This window comes from Solanum lycopersicum, chromosome 11 (genome assembly GCF_036512215.1).
Source record: "Solanum lycopersicum chromosome 11, SLM_r2.1".
Taxonomy (NCBI): domain Eukaryota; kingdom Viridiplantae; phylum Streptophyta; class Magnoliopsida; order Solanales; family Solanaceae; genus Solanum; species Solanum lycopersicum.
The window spans coordinates 6,045,628-6,068,883 of NC_090810.1; the positions used below are offsets into that span (position 1 = coordinate 6,045,628).

The window sequence follows — 23,256 nt, forward strand, 5'->3', positions numbered from 1 at the left end:
TTTATCGGAAACAACTTCTCTATCTGAACAAGGTAAGGATAAAGTTTGCGTACACACTACCTTACTGGATATGTTGTAGTAGATTTGTTGAAAGACAATCTTAAGAAAACACAATTTAGCCTCCAAACATGCATCTTATTAATAGATCATACCAACAAAATGTATGCTGATTACATACTTGGTTTAGGCAACTCAAGCAGATTGATTTCTGAAAAGTACATCGAACAGAACAGGAATTGACATTGAGAATGTTGTCAACGGGCAAGCTATTGGATTTAAGGCGTTGTGACACTCGAGAAGCATTGTCAGGATAGAGGACAACTCAGTAGAACTTACTGTGAACCTGCTTTCCATAAGTACATTTGCTTTCATCAGACCTACGAGCTGCACGAGTTGCTTTGTTGCCTGTATTGGAGCATTGGCGACAATCTGAACTTTTTGACAGCTTCCTTGCACAGGAATTGTAGCTGGACTCATGATACACTTGAATGTTGTTTTTAACCAAATCTTTAGCATCAGGAGAGTTGAAGTCATCGAATTCCTGAAAGATAACATGTTAGACAATGAAACGCGAGTCACCTTTTTTGTAAGAGCATAACACTATATATCGAGAAGATATTCCAAAGCAATACCAGAATCAGGAAGCCCGCCAAGAAGGGCCTTCACGAGTCATGAACACTCACCTTGGATTTTGTCTTGGCATAGTAAGGTGTTAAGCAGGGGTTTACATCCTTCAGAAACATGTCATCTGGACTACCGGGAATTGTGTGATCCTCAGAGCTGAATTCCTAATAGAAACAGAGAAAGCCAATTACTCTCTTGGAGCGAATGCTTAACGTCCACATTCATGTCAAATTTCTTTTGGTAGGATGATGACTTCAAGCAGAATGATTGCAAAAAAGGATATTAGCTAAGCTATATCGATAGTTTGTTCACATTCACATTACCAGAGAATTAGCTGCTTCTTCTTGATCATATTCGGAAGGGCTACCAAAAGAGTCATAGCTCCCTCTTATAGCATATTTATCTGCTTTGACCTGTGAAAATCATAGTATCAGCCATTTTCTATAACAATCTAAGGCTGATCAATTGATAAATTACCAAAGATATTTGCTTTATTACATCCAAAGCACACACGGACCAAACCAACGGACTTGGATGTAACAAAATGATACAAAGATCACAACATATAGCTCCGTCCGAATCATTTATAAGAAATGCAGAAAGGATAGTTTGGCTATCTACAGGCTAAAGGAAAAAACATGGAAAAGCATATATCAACTAGATCCATATAGTGTTCTTCCATATTTTCATCATGATGGGAGCAAGCAGAAACCAAGAACGATACTGACTTTTCCGTGTCATTTAGCCATTGTGGTTCATCAGTGAGGTAGAAAGTCATATTCTTTTCTGTAATATCCGTATTGTACAAATTTAAGAGTTCATGGAGCATTCAAACAAGGAGATTCTCGTTCTCTTTGGCAGTAGATATTTTGAAACTTTGAAGCACATCCACGAACTCTAGTTTGGTGCAGTTGCATTTCATTTTGAAGATGAATAAGGTTAGTGATATTAACAGAAAACTTGTCTGAGTTTAACTAGATTTTGTTTATCATAAGTAATCGTGCAGCTTTTCCAAATACACGATAGATAGGAATTTTGTGGTTTAGACAATAGAAAGATCCCAATAAACAGTCCAAATGATTCATATGAAGCAGATGGCAGACAATAATGACTTGTTACCTCAGCGAGATCTTCAGCTAGGCATTGTAGTTGGCCGGTGAGAGAAGTGACCTGCCTTTGAAGATTTGGTATTAGCTGTTTTGCCTGTTTGAGTTCTGAACCTTGCTTTTCCAAAAGATCCTGAACTTGAGAATTCATAACATCCGGGAACAGTATGGAATTTTTCAGTGACTTTATCTCTTCCCTTTGCTTTAAGCACAAATCCTTAAGCTTCTCAACCTGTAAGTATTATGTGCAAATTAGAAATTAAAGCAAAGAGGTAACATAAGCTAAAAGCATCAATTCCTTCATGTAACCTCAGAAGACTAACTCGATTCACGTTGAAACTTGCAGGGAGGAAAAAATGGGGACAACTTTGGGTAGTTTGTTTTTCTGTGTAAACATCAACACGGCCCCCATAACATGGAAATTCGCAAAAAGAAAAGGAACAAACACATTTAAGTAAATCTATGATAAAAACTTGTATAAACCAAATCCACAATATACAAACACATTCAATTAGAAATCAAGCATAATTCTGGCTCTTCAATAAACAACCAATGATAACATAAATGTGCCATCTTGACTAAGATAATTACATCATTTTTTTAGACTATCAACCACCTACACCAGATACATTTTGTAACAACAACTGTGCCATCCTGAACAGGAAGTTTCTGTGCAAATTTACACCTTCATTGTTCGTGAAAATCCACACATCAAAAGATAAAAGCTTCGACTGAAAACAGACAAAAAGTTAGTACCTTAACATAAAATGTGACCAGATGATTCAAAAGGACACAACTTTTGAACAATTTCAAGAACAAGTTGTTGGTCAAACATTCCATTCTAAGTTAGTCTCCAATTATTAAGATGCACAGAGAAAGCTTCCCTCTACAGTAGAGAATAAGGGCTAAAATATCAAAAATTATAACAGAATGCAAGATAAAACTATGCAGTATATAAATATAGCACCACTTTCCTTTTCTCTTCAAGCATCAACTTAAGTAAAATTCACATATATTCAATTAGAAAACATGAAAAACTCCAACTAACCAATGCGCCAGCAAAAGTGATATCATCCCACATTTTGCAACAACAAAAATGCCATCTTGAACTATATAATTGCAGCAATTTTTAAGATTATAAACCTTCAATACAAAGACATTGACTACAACTTTTAACGAACTAAGTTACTATGTCAATTTACACCTCCAATGTTCGTATAATTCCACATACCAAAAACTAAAATCTTTGAACTAAAAAGCCAAAAAGTTAGCATCTTTGCCCAAAATAATTCAGAAAGTCACAGCTTTTAAACAAATCCCAAGCTGTTTATCAAAATGTTTAAATCAAAGTTAGCCTCCAAATACTAAGCTGCACAGAAAAAAAGCTTCATTTACAAAAAATTATGCAAATAGCAAAATAAGATCCAAAAGCAACACTAAAATCATATGATATACAAATGGAGTACCTCTCGATTTTTCTCCTCGAGCATTAGCTTAAGCTCAACAATCTGATCCTCCTGCTCCTTATTCATACTTAACAACTCCCTCTCACTTCTAAGAACCATTCCTAATGTCCTCGTATTCCCTTTAACCTCCGTCAACGCCTTCACCGTGCTTCCTTCTTCTTTTTTCACACCACCACCAGAAGAAGAACCTTTAAACAATTTCTTATGCAGAGAACTCAAACCACTGCCCCTTTTCGCCGTTTTCTTCAAATCTTCAGCTATAAAATCCACAGGAATAACCAATTTCAAATCACCCTTTTTCTGCTGCTGCTGCTTCATCAATTTAGAAGAAGCAGATTTGTGTTCAACAAATTTCTTGACCATTGAGCTGAAATTGGATTGATGGGTAGTTTGAGTAACCCCATTTGAACCTTTCTTGATTTTGATTAGAGCTTTGTCTGTAGAAGAAGAAGGGTCAGATTTAGTTGAAGATCTTGAAGAATCAAAAGAAGTTTTAGCATAACGAGATGATGGCTTGATTAAAGACATTGTTGGGGTTGTTAAAGTTTGATTCTTGGAGAGATTAAAGCTTCAATTTTAGGATTCAGAGAGCATTTTCTGGGTTTGTGTGAAAGAGAGGTGAAGAAGAAGAAGATAGTTTGGGCGCTGGATGAATTCAAAATTTTGGGAGCGTTTACACTAATAAATTACAATAATTTTATGTTGGGACTAAAATATAAATTGTTTTTTGTATTTGGAGATTAAGAGTTCAAATTTTAGAAATAATAAATATATGGAGCAAAAGATATAAAGTTCACCAAAAATTTCATGGCATGTATCACACGATAAAATGAGGATTTACCTGTTTTGGGGTTATTTGACCTTGGAAATTGGCCGTTTGGTCGTGGTGACCAATCGGCTACAAATCTAAGGTCTTAAGGATGTTAACGTAAATTTTTGGCAAAATAGACATTGAAATTCCAGATCATCAAAAAAGAGGGTTAACTATAACACACGAAAATTAAAAAAATGAGGAGTTTACTTGCTCTGGGCTCGTTTGATCCTAAAATGGATCGTTTTGACCGTGGTAACAAATTGTCCATAAATTATGTCTTAACTGAGGTCCATGTAAATTTTCGGTAAAAATGACGTCAGAATTCTGGATCACCAAAAAAGATGGTAGACTATAACACAGAAAAATTGGTTAAATGGGGGGTTTACCCGCTCTAGGCTCGTTTGACCTTGAAAATGAATCCTAACGGATATCCATATAATTTTTTGATAAAAATCACATCGAAATTCTGAATCACCAAAAATCTCATGGACTATAAAACACAACAATCGAAAAATGGGGGGTTACCTTCTCTGAGGCTATTTGACCTTAAAAATGAGTCGTTTTGACCGTGGTGATCAACCGCCTCCATATCCAATGTCTTAATACGTATAGGTAAATTTTCAACAAAAAAACATCATAATTTTGGATCAATAAAAAATGGTGGACTAAAGCACAAAAAATTGGAAAAATGAAAGGTTTGCTGCTCTAGGTCGTCTGACCTCTAAAATGAGTCATTTTAGTCGTGGTGACCAACTGACTTCATAGATAAGGTCTTAACAGAGTCCATGTAAATTTTTAGCAAAAATCACGTCGAAATTTTATATCACCAAAAAATGGTGGGCTATAGCAAGGAAATCGACAAAATAGGGGTTTACCCATTTTCCTACTCTGGGCTCGTTTACCTTTAAAATGGGTTATTTTTCCCGTGATAACCAATTGACTCCATAAATAAGGTCTTAACGGACGTCCATGTAAATTTTTGATAAAAATCACGTCAAAATTTAGATCACCAAAAATATCAAGGGCAATAGCACACGAAAAATCTAGAAAATAGGGGGTTTACCTGCTCGAAGGCTTGTTTGACCTTGAAAATGGATCGCTTTTATCGTAGTGACAAATCAAATCCATAATCAAGGTCTTAACTGACGTATAAGTAAATTTTCGGCAAAACAGACGTTAGAATTTCAGATCACCAAAAAAGATAGTGGACTATAGCACACGAAAATTGGCAAATAGGGGGTTTACCCGCTCTGGGCTCGTTTGACCTTTAAAATGGGTTGTTTTCGCTGTGGTGACCAACTGACTCCATCATTAATGTCTTAACGGACGTCCATGTATATTTTTGACAGAATGACGTTGGAATTTCGAATCACCAAAAAAGATGGCGGACTATTAGAACACGAAAATCAGCAAAATGTGGGGTTTATCTGCTCTAGGCTCATTTAACCTTGCAAACGAGTCTTTTTTGTCTTGGTGACCAACTGGTTCCAAAGATAAAGTCTTAACGGACGTCCATATAAATTTTTGTCAAAATCATGTCGTAATTCTGAATCACCAAAAATTCAATGAACTATAACACACAAAAATCAACAATGTGAGGTTTACCTGTTGGGGCTCGTTTGACCTTGAAAATAGGTTGTTTTGATCGTGGTGACCAAGCGTCTCCATAGCTAAAGTCTTAACGGACGTACAAGTAAATTTTTGGTAAAGAAAACGTCAGAACTCTTGATCACCAACAAAAATGATAGACTATAACATATAAAAATTAGCAAATGTGGGTTTTACCTGCTTTAAGGCTCGTTTGACCTCTAAAATGGGTCATTTTGATCTTGGTGAACAACTAGCTCCATTGATAAGGTCTTAACGAACGTCCATATAATTTTTTTATAAAAATCACATTGAAATTTTGGATCACCAAATATCTCATGGACTATAGCACACGAAATTGGCAAATTGGGGGGTTTACCTGCTCTGGCTCGTTTAACCTTGAAAATGGTATGTTTGGCCGTGGTGATCAACCGGCTCAATACCTAAGGTATTAACGAACGTACAGGTAAATTTTCAGCAAAAAAAAAAGATGCTACATTACCAAAAAAATAGTGGACTATAACACACGAAAATTGGCAAAATGGGAGGTTTACTTGCTCTGGCTCGTCTGACCTTGAAAATGTTTTTTTTTGCCATGGTGACCAGTTGGTACCATAGATAAATTCTTAACAGTCCTTGTAGATTTTAAACAAAAATCATGTCGGAATTTCAGATCACCAAAAAAGATGGTGGACAACTATTGCAAATGAAAATCGATAAAATGGAGGGTTTACCTGCTCTAGAGCTCGTTTGACCTTGAAAATGAGCGTTTTGCCATGGTAACCACTTGTCTCCGTAGATAAGGTCTTAAAAGACGTGCATGTAAATTTTTTGCAAAAATCACGTAAGTATTTTGGTTCACCAAAAATACCATGGACTATAACTCACGAAAATCAGCAAAATGGGGAATTTACCTAACTCTAGGACTTGTTTAACCTTGAAAATAGATCTTTTTGGTCGTGACCAACCGGCTGTGTAGATAAGTTATTAACGGACGTACAAGTAAGTTTTTGACAAAAAAAAGTTCGGAATTTCATATTATAAAAAAAGATGGTAGACTATAGCACACGAAAATTGATAAATTGGGAGGGGGGGGGGGGGTTACACGCTCTGGGCTTGTTTGACCTCTAAAATGGGCCATTTTGGCCGTGGTGACAAACAAGCTCCATAACTAATATCTTAACGGGCTTCCATATAAATTTTCGGCAAAAATAATGTCGAAATTATGATCACCAAAAAAGATGGTGGAATTAGCACAAGAAGATCGACAAAATGGGAGGTTTACCTGCTCTTAAGGCTCGTTTGACCTTAAGAATGAGTTCTTTTTTCTGTGGTGTCCAAACATTTTCTTAACTAAAGTTATAACGGACATCTATGTAAATTTTTGGCGAAGAGAAAAGACATAAAGTGATACATGAAGTTGTTCTGAATTTTCAAAAAGACACCTAAACTACGCAAGTGTTCTATTGTAAACAACTTTGAACTGATATTATTACATCATTTGTCGTCCACCTGGCATGGAGAGTGTATGCACTCTCTTAAAGAGCGTGAACAAACAAAAAAAAGAATATAATTTTATTTTTGCAAGTATTTTGCTATAAAATATATTTTCTTGTTTTCTTATCATTTAACTTTTTCTCCTTATTATTTTTTTCTTTTTCTTTCTTCCTTCTTCTTCAAAAAATCATTTTCATCTTCATTGAAGCTCCTCACTTTAAATGTCACTTTTTATCACAATTTCTTCTCCACTTTTTAGTACTATTAGTTTAACTCTCTTTAATTTAAAATTATATCTAAACATTTTATTACATTTAAAGAATTTGTGCTATAAAGATAGTAGATATTATTTAGTTTTTTATTCAAATTTTAATTAAATTTTTTCAAATTTTAGAGAATTATGATTCTTTCAAAATTATCATTTCTAGTTTTGAAGTTATATGAAAATGAGATGAATTAATGAGATGATTAGGAAGTATCATATAATTTTTATTTTATCCAATTTCAATTAAGTTCTTTCAATTTTCGGAGAGTTAATTTATTCTTTCAAAATTATGATTTCTAATTTTGGATTTATTTGAAAATGTGTAGCTGATGATACTTCAAAATTTTAATTTCTTTTAAAAAAATAATTAATTTTGTTATCAATAATTTAGTAAAGTCTAAATAATAATATGAATAGAATTTGTTGGAGAAAAAGAAAAAGAAAAGAAAAGAAAAGAAATGGGATTGAGGTGCAATTTGGCATGGGGGTGGTAGGTGAAGAAAAAAGAAAGAAAATGGAGAGAGGTGTAAGATGAAATGAAATTAAAATAAATCAAAATTAAAATTCAAAAAGTAAGAGAGAGAGAGAGAGAGAGGGGGGGGGGGGGGGGGAGATAAGGAAAAACTTAAAATGAAAAAAAAAATACATTTTTAATTATATTAACACGTCATGTATTGATCGGTGTGTGAAAAAACTTGCTTCTTAAAATTTGGGGCTGATAAAAAAATGGTATAATAATACTGATTCATAATTGTTTAGTGGGGTAGTAAAACAATTACAAAATTAAAGTCTCTTTTAAAAATCCGGGACAACTTCAATGGTTACTTTATGTCTTTTCTCACGCAAAAATTGATAAAATGGGTGTTAACCTTCTCTGGGATCATTTGACCTTGAAAATTGGTCATTTTGACTGTGGTGATCAACCGACTCCTTGTCTAAGGTCTTAACTAAGGTATAGGTAAATTTACGACAAAAATGACATTAGAATTTTAGATCAACAAAAAATATGGTGAAATATAACTCACAAAAATTGGCAAAATTAAAGGTTTACCTACTTTGCGGGTCGTTTGACCTTTAAAATGAGTTATTTTGGTTGTGGTGACCAACCGACTCCATGTCTAAGGTCTTAACTAAGGTACATGTAAATTTACGAGAAAAACCACATTAGAATTTTGGATCAACAAAAAAGATGGTGGAATATAACTCACGAAATTTGACAAAATTAAAGGTTTACCTGCTCTGCGGGTCGTTTGACCTCTAAAATGGGTTGTTTTGGCTGTGGTGACCAACTGGCTCCATAAATAAGGTCTTAAAGGGTGTCCATGTAAATTTTTGGTAAAAATCACATCGAAATTCTGGATCACCAAAAAATTCATAGACTATAGCACAAGAAAATCGACAAATTAGGGGGTTCACTTGCTCTAGGCTCGTTTGACCTTGAAAATGGATAATTTTGGTCTTGGTGAACAACTGAATCCATAGATAAGGTCTTAAGGGATGTACATGTAAAGTTTCGACAAAAAAAGACATCAGAAATTCAGATCACCAAAAAAGATGGTGGACTTTAACACACGAAAATTAAATAAATGGGGGATCTACCCACTTGGGCTCGTTTGACCTCTTAAATGGGCCATTTTGACCATGGTGACCAATTGACTGCATAACTAATGTCTTGACGGACGTCCATATAATTTTCAGCAAAAACGATAAGGGAATTTTGGATCACTAAAAAAATGGTGGACTACAACACACGTAAATCGATAAAAAAGGGGTTTAGCTGTTCTTAGGCTTGTTTGACCTTGAAAATGAGTTTTTTTTGCCGTGGTGATCAACTGACTCCATAATTAAGGTCTTAACGACGTCCATGTAATTTTTTTACAAAAATCACGTCAAAATTCTGAATCACCAAAAATCTCATGTACTATAGCACACAAAAAAATAGGAAAAATTAGGTTTACCTTCTCTGGGCTTGTTTGATCTTGAAAATGAGCCATTTTGATCGTGGCACCAACCGACTCCATACCTAAGGTCTTAAATAACGTACAAGTGAATTTTTGACAAAAAAGACATCACAATTTTGGATCAACAAAAAAGCACAAGAAAATTATAAAAATGGAAGGTTTACCTGCTCTGGCGGTCGTTTGACCTTAAAATGGGTCGTTTTGACCGTGGAGATCAACAAACTTTATAGATAAGGTCTTAACGAATGGTCATGTAAATATTTGCAAATATCACGTCGGAATTCTGCTTAAAAAAATTTCATGAACTATAGCGCACGGAAATTGGTAAAATTGGGGGTTTACCTTCTTTGGGGCTTATTTGACCTTGAAATGGATTGTTTTGGTCGTGGTGACCAAGCGACTCCAAATCTAAGGTCTTAACAGATGTATATATAAAATTTTGACAAAAAAGACGTCAGAATTTTAAATCATCAAAAAAGAGGGTGGACTATAGCACACGAAAATTTGTAAAATGAGGGGTTTACTCGCTCTGGGCTCGTTTGATCTTGAAAATGGATTATTTTGATCATGGTGACCAACCGACTCTAAATCTAAGGTCTTAACGGACGTACAAGTAAATTTTTGGCAAAAAAAATAACGGAATTCTAGATCACCAAAAAACATAAGGGAGTATAGCACACGAAAATCGGCAAAATAGGGGGCTTACTTCTCTGGAGCTCGTTTGACCTTGAAAATGGATAATTTTGGTTGTGGTTACCAACTGGCTCCATAGATAAGGTATTAACGGACAATCATGTAAATTTTCGACAAAAATCACGATGAAATTCTGAATCACCAAAAAAATGGTGGACTATAGCTCACGAAAATTGACAAAATGGGGGGTTTACCTACATTGGGTTCGTTTGACCTTGAAAATAAGTTGTTTTTCCTGTGGTGACCAACTGAGTCCATAAATAAGGTCTTAACAGACGTCCACATAGATATTCGGTAAAAATCACGTTGGAATTTCGAATCACCAAACATCTCATGGATTATATAGCACACGAAAATTGGAAAATGTGAGGTTTACCTGCTTTAGGGCTCATTTGACCTCTAAAATGGGCCATTTTGGCCTTGGTGACCAACTGGCTCAATAGCTAAGGTCTTAATGGATGTTTCTGTAAATTTTTGGCAATAATGACACCGGAATTTTGGATCACCAAAAACGATGATGGACTATAGCACACGAAAATTGGCAAAATGTGGGGTTTACCCGCTCTGAGCTTGTTTAACCTCTAACATGGGTCGTTTGGGCCGTGGTGACCAACTGGCTCTATAGCTAATGTCTTAATGAACGTTCATGTAAGTTTTTGGCAAAATGATCACCAAAAAAAATGGTGGATTATAGCACATGAAAATCGCCAAAATGGAGTTTTTACTTCTCTAAGGCTCATTTGACCTTGAAATAGGTCCTTTTTGCCGTGTTGACCAACAAGTTCCCTAGATAAGTATTAACTGGCGTCCATGTAAATTTTCGGCAAAAATCATGTTGGAATTCCGAATCACTAAAAATCTCATGGACTATAACACACAAAAATTGAGAAAATTGGAGGTTTACCTTCTGAGAGACTCGTTTGACCTTGAAAATTGGTTGTTTTGACAGTGGTGACCAACAGGTTCCATAGCAAAGGTCTTAACGAAATTATAAGTAATTTTTAAGCAAAAAAGACGTCGAAATTTTTTATCACAAAAAAATGGTGGACTATAGCACACGAAAATTGGCAAATAGGGGGTTTACGTACTTGGGGGCTTGTTTGACCTCTAAAATGGTCCATTTTGGTAGTGGTGACCAACTGGCTCCATAGATAAGTTCTTAGTGAACGTCCATGTAAATTCTTGGCATAAATCACATCGAAATTGTGGATCACCAAATATCTCATGGACTATAGTACACAAAATTAGTAAATTGGGGGGGGGGGGTTACATGCTTTGAGCTCGTTTAACCTTTAAAATGGTCTATTTTGGTCAGGATAACTAACCGACTCAATAACTAAGGTCTTAACAGATCTACAAGTAAATTTTCGTCAGAAAAGAAGTCAAAATTTCATATCACCAAAAAAGATGATGGACTATAGCACACGAAAATTGGCAAATAGAGAATTTACTTACTCTCGGGCTCGTTTTACCTTGAAAATGAGTCATTTTTATCATGGTAACCAATTGGCTCCATAGATAAGGTTATAACTGACGTCCATGTAAATTTTCAACAAAAATCATGTCGGAATTTCAGATCACCAAAAATATGGTGGAACAGCAAACAAAAATCAGCAAAATTGAGGGAGGGTTACATGTTTTGGGACTCGTTTGACCTTGAAAATGAGTCTTTTTTGCCGTGGTGACCAACTGGTTCCATAATAAGATTTTAACGGACGTCCATGTAAATTTTGACAAAAATCACGTCACAATTTCGGATCACCAAATATTTCATGTACTATCGCACACGAAAATCGGCAAAATGAAGGATTACTTGTTCTGGGGCTTATTTGACCTTGAAAATGAGTCGTTTTTACCATGGTGACTGAACTGACTTTATAAATAAGGTTTTAACGGACGTCCAGGTAAGTTTTTGACAAAAGAAAACGTCAGAATTCCTCTGGTTCAAACTCGTTTGTCACCATTCCATTCGAAATTCATCAATTGATTATCCCTCGATTGAATGAGTAGAAAATTATAACACCACACACTGAGAAATAAACAATAAATAAAAACAACTATGAAATGATGTATGTTGTATGAAAGAACACGATGTCAACCCCCCGCCCCCCCCCCCCCCCCCCCCCAAAAAAAAAAAAAAAAAAAACCCTACCACCATGAAAAATGAAGTAAGTGGTAAATTTTTGGTGCCATATTTATCTTCATTATCTCCACATTTCATTTCACAACAAAATAGTCCATGGCACACCCCAATCAAGTACACAATTTTCCTCTATTCATTGATTTATGCTTCAAAAACTTGCATCAACTTTGATAAAAAAAAGTGACCTTTCGCATTGCACAAGTCAAGGTCCAGGTCACATTATTTGGCATATTTTGCACCCCATGTCGTATCCACAAAAACATTTAATCATGGCATTAAACGAGTAGGCGCGAACAAAATATGTAAATATTATTGAACGAGTAAAAACTCACCAAATCAATATCGGTTTTTGCTGCCTACGCAGCGACTTAAATTCTTAAAAATTGAAAATTGAAACTCAAAAAAAGTAATTGTAAGTTTGTGAAATTTCAAATGGTCATAACTTTGCCTCAGATGGCGATTATTTTTTCAACTTGGGTAATTTTTCGAGATCTATCCGACCAAACAAGGACGGATGAAAAGAATCACCTAGTGTTTTTTTGTCTCCATTGAATTTTGAATGTAAAACCTCAGAATTCTCAACTACTGACCACTAGGCCACACCTTTGGGTGTCACAAAACACCCATTAGACATTAAAAGCAATAAATACAGAGGAAGTACAAAAATGCATCAACATTAATAAGATTACCAAACATGCATGATATTAAGGATCATATATAGATGCATAAACGAAAAATGAAAATGAGAAGACAACGAGATAAAAAGAAGATCCAAACTGCATACAATGCATTCAACACAATATATCATTGCATCATCGAAACGTAAAACCAAATAAAGAGAAAAGGTTTATTGTTCGAGCGAAAATCTAAAATGGTGCAAGAAGCATCAACACAATACAACACATTCAACACAAATTTTAACGTTTGCTACTATCGTATGAATAATATAACAGAACCAATCGAACAAGAAGAATTGCGATTCACCAGCTAAGTGGCTCAGACTCGGGTAAAGGTCGGATCCTTCATGGTCGAGCACCGGTGAGAGATACTTACAAATCAACATTCACCTACAATGCCAGAAGCATTTCACCATTATCGGAAAAAGAACTGACCAACTCTTAGACGCTACCATTATCACTCGTAGAATTGTCTAAAATCAGTTTGTTACCTGCAAGAAAATCACTACGTCATGGCCTTTTCAGTTTAGGAGCATCATTGTCTTGCTTCTCAGCTGATTGCTTAGAAATTGACAGCAGTTTGTTGTCTTCATTGCCACAAGCTTCGGAGCCATCTGTTTTTCGCAGTTCCCATGTTCTTTGATACTGCATTTGGATAAATCAGTTAAACTCGACTTTATATCTTTCTTTCCCTCAACTTCAACCCATTTGCCATCTATCCAATCTCTTGAAGTCCTCAGGTTCTTCCTTTGAATCTCCAATAACATGTTCTCGCCTATGATTGAGAGAAAAAAAAACATTGGGGCATCAGGCTATGACCAACATCGATCAGTAAAAATTCAAACAACAAATTAGCCTGAAGCTAGGCCAGGCCTACTTTTTAGAACTTTTTCACTGCAGAGTTGGAAAGCGAATTTATGGCAATGCTGAGCTTAGACATATGATTTCGAGTAAGAATCGAAACTAATTAGAGACTCCAATTTTTTACATCCATTGGCTGTTGAGTTATCCTTACGCGAAGTTGCTAGGCATCAACCGATGAATAAGAATACTCCTTTTTTTCCTTGTTTCCTATTTCTATTTTAACTTTTTAGTTTTTAGGGTGTGTCTTTGGCTGTTATTTCTTACCAGGGAAATAAACCTGATGATGACCGCTTCCACAGACATCAATTTCAGCAACAACACCTTCCCACCACCCGTCAGACCACCAAGCATCAACTGCAGCTCCTACTTCAAAAGAGTAGTCAGAAGAATCCTCTAGAGGCCGAGGCCTAACTGTGAGGCGTCCTGTGCATCTCATGCCCAATTTATCAGAACCTGCAACTCTATAGGAAGGAACCCATTCCTATAAATCAAGCAAAGGTGATGAGGAAAGAGAGTGAAGGGAGAACGTACAAATCAATATATGTAAGTAGATCACAAATTTTAGTATATAAAATTGAAGTTATAGTCACAGTGGTTAAGGTACCTCGAGCTTTTCAGGAGCATCACAATCCTCGATGTCATCATATTGAACTTTCATACGTTTTTGTGATACGTCTAAGACCTTATACCTGAACCAACAACCTCTCAAGCCACTATCCTGGCAAAGAACCTCTAAGTTGTCACCAACTTCAATAGACAACTTACATTGAGGCTCAACAATCTGAATTCCAACTGGTCCTACGCTTGGACATTTGATGTTTAACATTGGGCAAGTTGGTGGTTCGGCATCAACAATCTGAATTCCAACTGGTCCTACGCTTGGAAATTTTATGTTTAACATTGGGCAAGTTGGTGGTTTGGCTTTTCCTATCGGGTTACCAGATATTTGCTTTCTGATACCACTCTTGCCGACACTTCTACTCCACCCAAGTCCTTGAGTTGGAGGATCTTGTCGGGTAACATGTTTTACTTTGTGCAACATATGACCCTTTGACTTAAGCTTGGCTCGTTGACTGTCTGACATGATAAATATCGTTTGACTATAGTAGCCCTCCAATTCATTCAGAGAGAATGGCATGATCTTGTATTTTATTTCCCTAGAGCACACATAGACACCAGAGGGCAAAATTTTTCGGAGAAGAGAGATATATTTGTCATAATCTCCTGGAGTCAAAACTATAGCAATAGCATCAATACAATTCGCTTGCATCCCCTCAACATGAGACGTGAAAAGTACTTCTCTAGGGTGTCCCTCAAGCTCTGGAATTGCACACTTGATGTCCTGCAGATATTCGAAACACCGGACCTTCACTTTATTTTGTCCCTTTTTATTCTCATAAAAGTCTTCCAAGTAACCTACGTGCTGACTTTCTTTTTTGTCCGTGAATATAACAAAGGAATTAACCTGCAAAAAACTAAGAGATTACACAAGAAAAGGAAAAGAAATATGAGATCAAGAAGCTGATTTAATGCTACCGAGTGCTTACAGCTATCGTAGTTCCATTTCTCCTAAAAGAAGGATAATGCGTACGTTGCTTGGCGCAGGTCCAAGCAGTACGTGACCACAAAATATTTGATTTTTTTGCTTTCAATTCATTAGGAAGTTGTACCTGAAATAGATACTTCCCCTTCAGTAACTGTAGTTAAAAAAGTTGCAACTAATATAAAAAAAAAAGTAGATCAACTTATTTGAGACCTCATCAGCTAAGTGACCAGCCATTACAACGCTTCTTCTCCTTTCACTTGTCGGGGTATCTACAAGATAAAGGGAGGCCAAATATACTATAACGTAAGTACATTAAAGTTCAGACAAAAATAATTTGTAACAACTAGGCGTAGCATTCTTTCTACAGAGATCCAATTGTATACAGCATCAACAACTCAAAAACATTAGCAACTTTACAACATATACACCAATTGCAACAATTACACAAGAAATTATTCATGAAGTGGTAGAGGGTTTACCCGTGTAATAAATGTCACATCCCAAAATACCCCTTAGACATGACTGACCCCACCTTGCGGGCGAACCAATTATCCATTCACTTACCCAATTATATAAGCACTTTGAGAAATTACGTGCAAGTCTAGCACATTAATAATAATAAAGAAATGGATAACAATTATCCAATGGAACTCCATAATCCATCTATTAACTCAATGATTACTCAAAGACTAATCATCTAGTCCAAATCCCACTATAAGACCATGGAGCATCTAATAGAATTACATGAGTTCAGCTGTAAGGTATGCAAACCCCCCAAAAAAAATTCGTTATAAAATAGATAGAGATGAAACAACTGCCTCAATGATTAATGTGCAGGCTCATCTAAGAAACAGAACCGATTCGAACGTACTCGTCAGCCACCAGACTCACCGTCTACAAATATTTATGCATAGGCATGTAGGTAAGGAGTGAGCAATACATAAATATACCTAAATAAGATCCTCGGCCCGCTACTTTAATAACATTTGAAGAAGTGTTAAAAAATATAACTACACAACAAACACATGAATGATATGGATAGAAATACATTTTATTATATAATGCTCAATAGGTCCAAACAAATGTTCAAAAAGGACATTACATATTTCAACTCAATCCACATAAAGGAGATCAATCTAGAACCCTAAAAATTTCACGGCACTACATATTATGTTCCAAACGTAAACCAAAGCATCACGTCCAAGGTCCCCAACATACTACGGTAGCGCATGTATGCCCCTAGTAACTATATCACGACAGCGAAGGAAAAATATCCAACTCCCCAACGCCATGGTAAGAGATCATGCCACACCACAAATCACTTATGAAATATTTTTTTATTGTCTTCTCAAATCAACATATATACGGTTAGTCAAAGACCACCGATTTTGCCAAGCACACGTGTCCCAAATTATGGATCAGGCAGACAAAACACATTTTAAAAGCAAATTTTAAAAAGCAGGCACCAAACCTCAGTCTTATTTACCTTGCTAATCATGAGTTTCCCAACCTTGCAACGAATAAACACCAACCAAACAACCTCCAAATTACCTCAATCTATGCAAAAATATTACACTAGGCAAGGTCAAGTCTCAATACTTTTACATTTACGATATCTCTCTCTTTCATTATTATTCAATCACTTCTAAATCCTAATGTCTTCTAGTTAGAAGTGGTGAAATTCAAACTGCATCACTGAAAAAATACATGGTTTTTCCACAGTAGTTTTAAACCCAATTACAAATCCAATTTCACTAACCACCAATCATTGTCAAATCATTTGTCCTTCAATCATTAGCTAATCATCATAAAGGTAAGGACTAAGGGTTAGATAACTTTCTCCAAATTCATGCAACACATATACTGCAAGTCTACAACATATAGACTACCATAAGTCAAATTTTATGCCAATACCTGAAGCTTATCACCCGAAACAGTAGTCTATGAAATTCCTCTTTGCGTCCTTGAATTCCACAAAACATTTCTCAATGAGTTCATTTCTTTTCTCCCAAAATTTAAGGAATCATTTGCCCTAATAGGATAATGGGCTTGGCCCACTCCTTTTGACTCTGTTAATTATTATTATTATTATTATTATTTACTTATTTTTATGACAAGAGAAACCCGCCGCCGCTACCCTTTGGGTGCGCACATGGTGAAACCTTCTCTCCTATGCAATAACATTATTATCATTATTATTCTTTATGTTGGGTTAAAATTACCAATTAATCCCTTATAAAAATTTGGGTTATTATAAAAAGAGACACCGTATTTTGCAAACTTAGTTACTTAAACTTCTAGATTTGAATGAGCACATACACCATCAAGAAGAACAAGGAATTCATTGTTGAAATATGGAAACAATATTATGACAACATTTACCAAGCAAATCAAACCAAAGTCTATATAAATGATCGTGAGCTATATTAGAGGACATAAAATGCAAAAAAAAAATCAGTCGCCAATATGTTTGACATCGTGGATAACAAGGATCTTATAGTTGCCACTAGTTGAGTCATAAGCCTATCCCAAAATTCCTCCGAGCAAAATTGTGGATGAGGAAGTACTGTTGATTCTCTTGTGGAAGGATTCCAACAAAAGGTTAGGTGTCTCAAAATCCACAATATTATCACAAAGCATGATAATAGCCAAGTCATTGCAAAAACAATTGATTAAGCAATAACTCGCTTTAGAGTTTGAAGGGCAATTAAGTTTATGTACAGCTTCAACCAGTTGAACTGGCGATAAAGGTCAAGGATAGATTGAAAATATACTATCATTGTAGCACTTCCAGAAAATAAGATTTTTTTTGGAAATTTTGGTCATTTGTGGCATATTTAAGATGCATATTATAAGTAATAATCTTCAACTGGACCTAGAAGGATATTAAGGTTTAGAATCAAAAAGGAAATTGTTTTCGCTTTACAATAGGGAATGCTTTTGTTAAATTAAGTCTACTCTTAATTACATCCCAAAAACTAGCTCACCCCACATCACACCCTATACTTAGCATCTTGTGAGTGGCAATTATGATTTTTGGGCCCCAACATTGGGTGAGATGGGCCCTGCTCTGATACCATATTAAATTAGGCATTAGACCTAACTCACACCTCAAAAGCTAGCTCATAAGAATTCACACATCGAAAAAGGGATGAGAATTTGGTCTCTTTATGTGGACTTGGACAATCCTCCCCTCATACAACACCTCTCAAGTCATTATCAGACTAAAGATTTTGGCAAGCTGAAATACTTTCTAGGTATTGAAGTGGCACAATTTGGCCATGGTATTGCTAAAACTCAAAGGAAATATTCCTTGGACATTTTGGAAGACGGTGGTATGTTGGATTGCAAACATGTGGCCAATACAATGGATCCAAATACTAAGCTTATTCCAGGACAAAGGAGCCTCAAAAGATCCTAGCAAATATCGGAGACTTGTTGGCAAACTCAACTATCTTACAATCACGCGACCAGACATCTCATTTGCTGTTAGTATAGTTATCCAGTTTTTACAATCACGTTGTGATAGTCACTAAAGTGTAGTGATTTGCATCCTGTATTATCTCAAAAACTCTCCAAGACAAGGTTTATTATATGAAGATAAGGGACACACCAACATTGTTGGATATTCATATGCAAATTGGGTAGGATCTCCTTCTGACATGAGGTCCACTTTAGGTTATTGTGTTCTAATTAAAGGCAATCTAATATATTGAAAGAGTAAAAAGTAAGTTTTCGTAGCTCGATCAAGCGCAGGGGCAGAATATTGAGCTATGTCATTAGCTACATCTAACCTTATATGGTTGAGAAAACTTTTCTTGAAGATGGGAGGAGTTGAACCGATGACATTGATTTGTGATAACCAAGACATGTCACTTCTAATGTAGTGTTCCATGAAAGAATGAAGCCCATTGAGATAGATTGTCACTTCATTCAAGAGATGATTGAGTCTAGATATATCACCACACAGTGTTCAGGAAAGTGAGCAATTCATCGCTTAAAGTGATGAAAGCAAAGCGATGCGAGCCTTATACTCTTCACATACTAGAATGACTATGTGAGTGTTTCATCACTTAAAACGTGAAGCGGGGCCTTATCTCTTTTTTCCGCTTCACACTTCCTGAACACTATCACTACAAGTTTTGTCAACTCAAAAGATCAGCTGGTAGATATTTTTACAATCACTCCGAGGATCCAGAATTGACTATATCTGGCAAACTAGGAGCGTATGACTTATACGCTCCACCTTGAGGGAGCGTGTTAATTATAGTATATTGGATAGTCAAGATAAAGAATATTTAAATATAGTACGATTAAATAGTCTAAATATGAGAATATTTCCTAATACCTTTAATAGGCAGTTAGGAGATTATGTAATATTTTATTAGTTTTTTTCTTTATTTACATTATCTGTAATAACTATTTAGTCCCATCAATTTAAGGGAATGATCAATCAATTAAGGTGGTGTGCTTTTCTTGGCTCGTAGGAAGAAATGCTTGCCTCACACATAATAAACTTTAAAGAAGGGCATTTCAACTGTGTTCTATATGCTTTTTGTGAAGAGCTGCTAGGGAAATTAACAGTCACTTGCTCATTCTTTGTTGTGTGGCTGGGAAACTATGGCAACTATTCTTGAACATGGTGGGTAATTTTTTGTTTTATTTTTGGTGTAAAGAAAGATATGTTGAGGAGGCTGAAACATTGTTTGATATCATAGCATCTTTGTGAAGCAGTAGTGTAAGCTTGGTTTGGATTTTGTGAAGTCTTTTTGCACTGTTATGGTGCAACTTTAATATATACTAGTTGTTAATGCTAAGACGTCACGAGATTGTTCATAATATTGTTCTATATTAACTTACAAGTTTCAACAATTAAATGGAACAACTGAAGACCAAATCACGTAGAATTTAGACTTCAGAATTTTACGACTCATAATGTATGAATCAGCCAAAGGAAAAAGGCCTCATTTTCAAAATATTGTACTAAACTACAAACTTGTGCAATGCACGTCTTTCAAGAATAACAACACACAGGTAACTGTGGTTAAAACAAGGAGCACAAATTATACTTCCCTTGCAAAAACAAAACATAATGAAGTGATTGCTTAGACGGATAATTTCTCATTTATTCTTCAAACTAGGATTATTCATCTCGGGGATACAAAGAACTACCATCAGTACACACTATTGAGCAATTCATGTATCACTTGATACGGAAGACTTTTATTTTTTTCGTCCAAACAACGGTCTTGACCTTTGATCAAACTATAAACATGAGTAGATAGGCGGCTAAGGGGGGAGAAGGTCAGCTGGATTTGATTTTTCAATCAATCTCCGGACGCTTAGTGCTGCTATTGTTGCGAGATGTATGGAATCTTGGACTCGAGTCAGTCTAGGTTAAATCCAGATGCACAACTAAATTGAAAATTCAGCTTGTGCCCGGAAAACTGAAGTCGGGAACAAAAATCTCGAAATAAAAATGGAACTGGAAATAACTTTTGACCATCTCCCACTGCTCCCTCCCCAAAACCCACGGGAGGGAGGCTTCTTTAGGGAAACAATAATTGCAACAAAATTTAGTTTCTTTCCTGTGAAAGCAAAAGATCTTTCATCTACAAACTCATCAAAATGGTACTTTTTTTCATCTACATATTGATTAGAAAAGCACTATAAACCAATGAATAGTACACAAAAAGTGAGACTGATACTAACCCATCACATTGATAAAGTTTGGACATTCGCAGAACTTGAACATTGTTGCTTTTAGACATAACAAGACATCTTCCAATTGATTGTGTGTGACCAGAAGCCAAGAATCTACGATCAACTTCTTCAGAAATAATAAATACTACAAAATGTACGCAAACAAATAATGCAAATCTCATGTAACTGAAATCTTAGACTGCCACATGATTATACATACTTGAAATAGCTGGTGATTTGTGATGCTTTGAAATCAAAAATGTCACCGTTCCACTATATCTCATTTTGCACGCCTGTTTGTTTCAGAATTTATGCTACTTGTATGCCCAATAACATCTAAATAATCCTCTGAGATAACAAATACCATGTGCCTTGCACTTCTTTCAGTACCCACCACAACAAGGATTAACTCCCCTGATGAATCCTTCAGGTAGTAGTGGACAACACGATGGTCTTTCCCTTGAGAAACAACGCGCTCTTCCCACGAAATAAATACATGACTATTTGTATCCATCCTGATGCCATAGAGAAACAGTTTGGATTAATCAAAAATTAGCCAGTTTTTAAACACCCTCATCCACAAACACAAAAAATCATTTTTAGGTAACAATCATTTTGGAAAAAGAATCCAAAGCAGTCCAGAACAAGAAGTAACAGAAGTACAAAACAAAAAACAACAGATAATAACAACATCAGTAACAACAACAACAACAGATAGTAACAGAACATAACTACAGAAACAACATGATAATCAAGGTACAAGGAACAACAGATAGTAAAAGAAATCGAAGGACAAGAAACTATAGGGGCAACAATATGACTACTAATATGAACGGACAGCAAAAGAGATGGAGCAAACTAATCCTCCTTAGTTCTCAGACACGAAGAAGAGATTCGTTTCCCAACATTACCTCCTGCTGACCATATAAACAATGAAAAAACAGTAACAAACCACAACCCCAAATGAAACACAGTCAGAATTTTGCTTAATCCAAAGATAAACTGTCTCCCAATACACAACAGCTATAAAGAAGAGATTTTTTTTCCAACAATTAGCTCTGATGACCATATAAACAATGAAAACCACAACCCCAAATGAAATAGAGACAGAATTTTGCTTAATCCAAAGATAAACCGTCCTTATTTCAGAAAGTTGAGGATTTTTTTCCAACAATTAGCTCCTGATGACCATATATAAACAATAAAAACAGCATCAAACCACAACAACAAATGAAATAGAGACAGAATTTTGCTTAATCCAAAGAAAAGATAAACTGAGCTAATTACAGAAAACTCTCAAATACAACAGCTACAAAGAACAAATCTTTTTTTCTCAAGATTACAAACCAAAGACCAAATTCACCCAAATATGGTGAAAAACGAAATGGGGTTTGCTGATTTTCAAAGAACAACCATGTACGATAACAAAAACATACAACATCAAACCAGCACATGAAGCGATCATATTTTGCAACAAATAGCTTAGGGTTCGAAAAGGAACAAAAAAAGCAAGAAAAACAAACTAACCACGTAACTAGTAACTCACCTCAAAAACAGAAAAAGATTGTTGCTTTAGGAAAAAACAGAGGTTGAGAGAAAAGTCATAGAATACTGAGTTGGGTTTTTTTGTTGTACAAGGGGCAACGGTTAGGGAAATAGATTGGGTAAAGAGTAAAAGACGAAGAAAAGAAGAAACTGGGGAGAAAAACCCAAATGCCATTGTTGCCAACACAAGCAAAAGGTTGAAGCTTTTGAGATTTTGTGACATATGGACTATGGTAGCAGCAACAAGAGTGAAGAAACACAAAACTCAAAAACATGGTCTTTGTACTTAAAAAAAAAAAAAAAGATTCAGAAAATATTTTCTTTTATTTTTTTTATGAATTCTAATAAAAATTTAACTTTTAAATACTACTATTGAAATTCAGTTTTACAAATTTATCTCTCCCTTAGTTTCATATCATTTGGCCTAGGGGTGCATATCGGTCGGTTCGGTTCAGTTTTGAACATTATCGGTTTTATTTATCGGTTATCGGTTTGTTGACTAGCTAAATCGTCAAAGAACAATTAAATTATCGGTTAATCGGTTATCGACCTTTATCGGTTCGGTTATCGGGTTAACCGTTAACATATCACACATTTTTTAAAAATAAAAATCACATGAAGAACAGGCAAAAGCACCTGCAAGGCTGCAACGGTGCAACTAAAGTAACAGCATACTAATTACTAAAGCATACTAAAGTGACAAAATACTAGCAATTAGCAAACACTTACACTGCCTTTCTTTTACTTGCTAAAGCACAAAGTCAC

General features: G+C 35.5%; 2 protein-coding genes across 6 annotated transcripts; both read right to left on the bottom strand.

The window, feature by feature from the left end:
- Nucleotides 1-114: 114 nt before the first annotated feature.
- LOC101263179 (spindle pole body component 110) lies at nt 115-3,938 on the bottom strand. Its single transcript, XM_004250240.5, has 5 exons — nt 3,197-3,938; nt 1,744-1,962; nt 948-1,037; nt 684-788; nt 115-541 (listed from the first exon to the last, which is right to left on the bottom strand). The coding sequence occupies exons 1-5, from the start codon at nt 3,722-3,724 to the stop codon at nt 323-325; spliced, it is 1,161 nt and encodes a 386-aa protein (XP_004250288.1). The 5' UTR covers nt 3,725-3,938; the 3' UTR covers nt 115-322.
- Nucleotides 3,939-12,915: 8,977 nt separating this feature from the next.
- LOC101251244 (uncharacterized) lies at nt 12,916-22,814 on the bottom strand. Of its 5 annotated transcripts, none has more exons than XM_026028162.2 (9): nt 22,493-22,814; nt 21,167-21,461; nt 20,956-21,070; nt 15,454-15,512; nt 15,245-15,367; nt 14,302-15,162; nt 13,962-14,178; nt 13,325-13,608; nt 12,916-13,223 (listed from the first exon to the last, which is right to left on the bottom strand). In XM_026028162.2, exons 3-8 carry the CDS (start codon nt 20,996-20,998, stop codon nt 13,355-13,357), a joined length of 1,557 nt encoding a protein of 518 aa, XP_025883947.1. In that variant the 5' UTR covers nt 20,999-21,070; nt 21,167-21,461; nt 22,493-22,814; the 3' UTR covers nt 12,916-13,223; nt 13,325-13,354. The 5 variants fall into 5 exon arrangements, with proteins under 5 accessions (XP_025883947.1, XP_025883946.1, XP_010312758.1 ...); XM_026028161.2 differs by having other exon boundaries at nt 20,956-21,073; nt 22,493-22,794; XM_010314456.3 differs by having other exon boundaries at nt 20,956-21,060; nt 22,493-22,751.
- Between the last annotated feature and the right edge of the window lie 442 nt (nt 22,815-23,256).